Source organism: Ischnura elegans, chromosome 9, assembly GCF_921293095.1.
Source record: "Ischnura elegans chromosome 9, ioIscEleg1.1, whole genome shotgun sequence".
In the NCBI taxonomy this organism is placed as follows: Eukaryota; Metazoa; Arthropoda; class Insecta; order Odonata; family Coenagrionidae; genus Ischnura; species Ischnura elegans.
The window spans coordinates 63,189,263-63,195,880 of NC_060254.1; the positions used below are offsets into that span (position 1 = coordinate 63,189,263).

At 38.9% G+C, this 6,618-nt stretch overlaps 1 protein-coding gene across 1 annotated transcript; it reads right to left on the reverse strand.

Annotated features, from left to right (window-relative positions):
• Positions 1–5,712: 5,712 nt before the first annotated feature.
• Positions 5,713–6,593, reverse strand: LOC124166016. Its single transcript, XM_046543593.1, has 2 exons — positions 6,025–6,593; positions 5,713–5,869 (listed from the first exon to the last, which is right to left on the reverse strand). Coding segments are annotated over exons 1-2 (423 nt in total). The 5' UTR covers positions 6,447–6,593; the 3' UTR covers positions 5,713–5,868.
• Between the last annotated feature and the right edge of the window lie 25 nt (positions 6,594–6,618).

Below are 6,618 nucleotides of genomic sequence, written 5' to 3' on the forward strand. Positions count from 1 at the left end.
TTCAATAGTATAATCTTTGGGAGGGTCGGCGTTCGAGGGTCCTTATGGGCAAGCGGCCACTGCATATATGCCTCTGCCGGTTTTGATCGGACCATGTTTGATCGTTTTGATTGCTTTCAAATTTCATGTCTCGCTTGTTCACCAGCAGCGCCTCGAGCTAAGGGTACTTGGATATACAAGGAAACGATAAGGAAAAGGGCAGCAAGGGGGCAACGGGAGCAAGGGCAGCGAAGATAAGGGCAGAGACGATTGCCATGAGTTCGAAGGACAACTTTTATGGTTTCTTATATTCATCGTATTTTTAGTAAGTGACAATTTATTAATCATGTAACTTATGAGTTATCCTTCGTCCAACGGCATCCTAAAAGTCACCGCGCATTTGACAATCCGTCCCGTGAAGGTGTAGAAAAGTATCAATGTATGATTGCGTAAACGACGTTAACTAATTGTGAGTGAATGTGAGCTGTGAGTGGTTTTTCAAAAGTATTGGTCTCGTGTCTTCTCAAAAGATTCATCTTGAAATTTATTCGTGGAATTTGATTTTCAGGACTTAAAATGAGCGGAACTGTAGCTGCTGTGCATGTGTATACGGATTCGATACCGTTGACTCTGTCTCTTGGTAGTGATCTAACTGCCGAAGATGTCTGTATCCAAGCATGTAGAAGAATTAAGATAGGGCCTAAGGGTAGGCATTTATTTGCGCTAAGGTTTCACAGCTCAAATATATGGCTCTGTCCAAATTTCTTGCTGGCAGATGCGAAGCAGAAGGAGTTCGACTTGCGCCTTCGGTTTAAAGTTCCAAATCACTATGTTTTAGCTAAAATTGATTCTGGTGCCTTTAATTATTATTTCCATCAAGTAAGTTATGACCTACAGAATGAAAAAATACCTGGAATCACTTATGACAATCATTATGAAGGAACGCTTATAGGTCTTGGTATTATGAGTATGCAGCGTTTAGTGGTTGAAGAAGGTATAGGAAGAAGCGTATTGATGAAAGACTATAAGAAATATCTTCCCAAGGAGTTTGTGAAGCGTTCGTTATCAATTTTCGTGAAGAGAGTTGTCCTCAAAAAATTAGAAAGTATGAGTAATAAGGTCGATTCTCAACTCATTAAAGCTGAGTACCTTACTAAGTTTGAAAACATTTCTCCGAATTATATGATAGAGACTTACAAAGCTGTTACAGAGTATGATGGAGAGCCATGCCATTTATCCATCAAAATCAACCCCTACGACTCGGAAATGCCTGGGATTCTGTTTTGCATCAGGGGAACTAAAGAGGTGAGTGAATTTTGCTTGCAGAGAATTCCATATTAACATTTGCTTGCTCGGATAACATAAACTTCTGTTTAGTCAATGTACATACCTTGAAAGATCGAAACAATATTAATTTTCAATTGCTTATTATTTTAGTGAAATTAACATCTGTTAAATGGAAAAATTCCCCGTTACAAACATTACAATGGCCAGAGGATTACAGATCCATTAATCAATGAATTTTTAGATCACTGAGAGGTTGCAATACATTTAGTGTGCTCATACGTATGATATGCGAAATAAGTGATGAAATCTTGAATGAAAAATAGGATCCCTTTTACTCATTAGAGATCACTTAATATTATTGCTCAATGCAGCATGTAAATAAAGAATACATGTAAGTTTCCTACGTGCAGAGAAGGTGTGAATATTGAGGAAGTTTCATCTTTTCATATTCTACACTTTCCCTTTCAAATTTAACCTTCGAAGCCACCAATCTGAGAAATTTACTTTGAACCTGTGGGCTGATTAGCAGTGTAGCGTTGGTGTGGGCAATGATAATACATAACAAGCAGGAGCGAACAACTTTTATGAATGACACGTTACATTACTTGGTGCGACTTACAACTAATGTATACAAAAAATGAGCAGCACCATCTCACACCTGCAAACCTTGCTGGCTGATAGCCGACACAAGAATGAAATCCCAACACTTCCCCTTGTCGGATATCAGACACAAAATGGACATAACTACATCAATTAAGAAAAAATAAAGATATATTCCTCTATATATATATATATATGTATTCCTTTGTATGTATATATTCCTCTTTGTGCAGAGCGACACAAATTCCCTGGACATGATGGCTGTTGACGCCTTCTTCTGCTCTACTACCCTTCATGTTCCTTCTTCCTGGGGCAATTCTTTGAAATATGTTCCTCCTTCCCACAGGCATAGCACCAAAACTTTTAATCGTTAGAGTAATTTATAAATCTGTTTGTTTCATCTCCCTTTCCAATCTTCACCTTACTTCCCTCGCCTATTGATTGTATCCTCGGTATACCTTTCATTGAAGGCTTCTGAACAGTTCGGAATGCGTGATATTTATCTTCCCCGATTGCTCCCATCAACTGCAATTTCTTCTCCGCCGTAATAAGCTTTGATTTCAGTAAAATTGTGGACAGCTTACTATCTATCTCCCAGGACTGAATAAAGCCTTGGTATTCTTCCAGTAAATTTCCGAGAATAATTCCCGCGACTTGTTTATCGGACAATTCAAATCCACCTTTTGCTGCTCTCTTCTGCAAATTGTGCATTTTTGCAAAGTATTCCTGAATGGGCATCTCCACAGTTTTGGTGCAATGTGTAAGCTCCTTCAGTACCATTGCGCCATTAACCAGCCCTTCACTACTGCATCTAAAATCTTCCATGCTTCTCTTGCAGTTGTACAGTCAGCAATATCTCCCAAAAATTCATCACCTACCGTTTTAAAAAGAATGGACGTGCGATAGTATTGCTTTTGGCTCGCCTTCGAACTTAGCCTTAAGTGAGTGATGCGTCCAATGCGTCTTCGTAACCGACGACCGCCTCCCATGCATCACATAAAAGTACCTCCGCCTTTACTCTTAATGACCATAAGAAATGATTGTTTGAATTCAGCAGTGGAGCTTTTGTTTGATTTTATAACGATGCCATTTTGCCCGACAGCACCTATGCATGTTTTATAAACTCCGTAACCTCTTTTATACGCTTGTAATATGCCCTGGACCCATAACCTGTTAGCACATGCAGGAAAAAACCTTTTATTCACAAGAGGTTATAACGTACACTTAGGGCCCTCGCGCACTAGCAACTTTTACGAAGCAACTATTTAGTTGCTTTGAGGAAGTCACAATGAAACACACGGCAGCTGCGGCAACTAAAAAGTTGCCCGTGCGCGGGGCCACAGTCAATGCCGTGTGTTTCCTTTGCACTTCCACAGAGCAACTAAATAGTTGCTTGGTAAAAGTTGCCAGTGCGCGGGGGCCCTTACACCAACAAAAAAAACAGTTACAATAAACATAAATGCAACCTTGGCAACGCCTTTCCGAACTCCACCAAGGTGCTGCAATCACATTATACATATACAAAAGAGAACTTATTTTGTTAATAACGTATATTCCAACAAGCTGAACACTGACAAGCTGCTATGATGGAGGAATTAGTAAATCTCAAGAGAAATGGTACCAATGAAATTGTGAAGAAACCTGCAGGTAAGAATGTTCTAGGCTGCAAATGGATTTTGAAGGTTAAGCAAAAGCCAGATGTTACTGTTGGTGGTTCTGTTGAACGATATTAAGAGCAATTAGTAGCTCAAGATTTCCCCTAAATACCTTATATAGATTTCAAAGAGACTTATTCCCCTGTGATTAAACGTAAAAGCATTAGATTGTTAAAGGCTTTAGCAGTGGAAAATGGATGGGTTCAAGAGCATGTGGAAGTTCTTTCAGCATATCTGAACAGTCCATTGCATGAGGAAGTATACATGAAACAACCTAAATACTTCGAGGATGGAGGTCTATGTCTGTAAACTAATTAAGAGTATCTATGGTCTTAAACAAAGTGGGAAAGACTGGTATGAACACATTGATATGGTACTTTATGATCTAAAACTTAAGAGACTAACAAGTGATCCATGTGTTCATTGTGATGAGGAGAAGGAACTCATAATAGGAGTGTATGTAGATGATTTGACATTGTGGAGAAAGAAATGTAAAGTTGAGTAGGCCAAACAACAATTATCTACCCATCTGCCTCTGCCCCAGTTGGCTCCTGCCAGAGCTTCAGTGATGCACGGGTTATGAATATGCATGACATAAAAATGGAATGGAAAATAGAGGCTGATAGTTTTTAATTCTCAAATATGCCAAATGGATTTTAACTTCAGAGTTATGTTAATATTTCAGATAAATGGTGAAGTGAGTGAGGCTACAATGAGTGCTGAATAGGGTAGTTTCCTTCATCAAAGAAAACGAAAGGCATTGATTGCGATTCGTTACCCACCATTAGTGTATTCATAATATACAAATTATTTGGTTTTAGAAATCCCATTTTAGACGAATGGCAATGGTCAATTTTATCCTCATTTGAAAAAGGCCAGATTGACACCCATGCGATGCCACTCCACGTGACGTCACAGGGAACTAGTTTCTATACGAGTAGATAGGAGTTTTACATCGTCTGAGTTTACCAATGCATGCATGAGGCACAGAGCTCAGGGAAACATCTCTTAATAATCACCTATTAAAACTGCCTATGGTTGGATAGTTTCCTTCGTTCGATAAGGTAATAATAATCCTTATTTGAGCCAAGCGCTATCTGCTAGCAGGGTAGTCTGCTACCTGCTAGCAGCCTGCATCGCAGCGGCACACATGTCCTAGCCCCAAGCATTCATACTTACCCGTCCCGTTTTTGCGCGCTTGAAAATTTTCACTTTTCATTTAATCGCGAAAAATAGATATCGACATCTAAAAATCTAAAAGTGTGAAATGCGTGCTCCAGGAGTAGTAATCTTTCGATTTTGGCAATAAAAAAATAATAGTAAACCACCCTATTAGAGCTGCACTTGTCGCTTCAGAATGCAAGCCATTGCAAACTCAACTAGTAAATGTAATTGATACAATGACCATCAATCAGTAGATGATACTCAGCTTCAAGGTGTGGAATCATCATCCTCAGATTCATCCTGAATGGAGTCTTCTATCATGAGAAAAAAACAGAACTATATAAAAATAAAAAAAATTGTTCACCTACAAGATCTAAGACCCAAAATTAAGCATCTAATTCAAAGAATGGCATTTCTCTAATTTTACCAGTAAGTTCCCCAATCACAAAATTTATTCCTGCATTTGTCCGTAGTGATTATGCACAAAATGTAAGGCACAAAATAATAGGAAAATAAATGTGGATCTCATGTAAAGACTGGGAGAGGTTATCTTACCCATCTGCAGGGGCGAAGCCAGGAATTAAGGGTGGGGTTTTAGGTGCTACTAATACTGGGGTATGTAGGGTATGGAATACCCACCAGGATAAGCGGCAGGTGTGAGATTAATAAATTGTGGAATTTTAAGATAAAAGGGTACAAAATTGTGATTTTTACGGATTTCTGATGGATATCTTATTAATCCTTTCACTATTCTATTAGTAATATCAATCCAATTTAGTGAAATGGATTTAACTTAAAAATTTCTCTGAGCTCTGGGGGAGGCAAGTTTATATGATGAACCGAGCCCAAGGGAGTATAGGTACGGAGTACCTACTCACTAGTACCTATGACGTCTAGGTAAAGGCACAGCCTGAAGGGAAGAGAGGCAAAATGCATCTTGCGTCCGGATATATGGCTGGATCACCGCTGACTTTAAGATTATCCCATAGACAACTAAAGGCAACCATTACTTTTAAAGATAGTGGGAAAGAGTGCACAAAACAATTGTATTTAAAAGTACTTGCCCTCAGATCATATTAAGAAGAGGCGCTACATAGAAATATAATGCGGAATCACGGACAAAAATGCTAAGAACACGAAGTCTTACTCCTACGGACATTTCCAAGGAACATCGAGGTTGTAATCTGAAATGAAAAATTAAGAAAATAAGAGGAGTTAAAATAGCTATTTCTTAGCGAAGTTGCAGATTTATTGTGGCATTAGCAAGGTAAGTGCCAAATTAATTAGCGATTGCGTTCAAATTTAAAATATTTTTCATGTCACCGTACTTCACACCTACCAATCCACATTTCCCCCTGCTTGGGAGGTAACAACTCGCAACCGCCTTGAAGAATCCTTCGCCAATTCCAGCTCCATTTCACTCACCTCCCACCGATTTTCGGGTTCTATCCTAACAGCACTAAAGTACAGGGTTCCTTTATCTTTAGGTCCTTTGACTGGCACTTCGAATTTGGCCAACGAGCCATCACAGAAATTTCTTTCCCTGTCATTTAAGTCCAATCTCCCAGCCTTAATAGGCTCTCCTAAAAGATATACAGCCGGCTTATGGCTGCGCAAAATTTTCATAGCTGAGGTGAAGTATTCAGAGTTTTTTATATTGTTTTGAATCTTCCAATAGAAGTAAAAACCGCTGCTGGCCGTAAATACAGCGCCGTACATGGCGATTTTATACAAGGTTTTGTTCGACTTGGTCCATGCCATGTCTACAGTTGAACACGCGAAAATGAACGTATAATTTAAGACACAAACTTTAAATTACAACTGAAACAGAGGAGTAAGCAAACAAAATAAACTAAAAAATATTTCACACAGTGGCAAACGCTTGAAGATGCCCAAGATTGATAGTTCAACAAAATCAAAACAAATAGAGCAA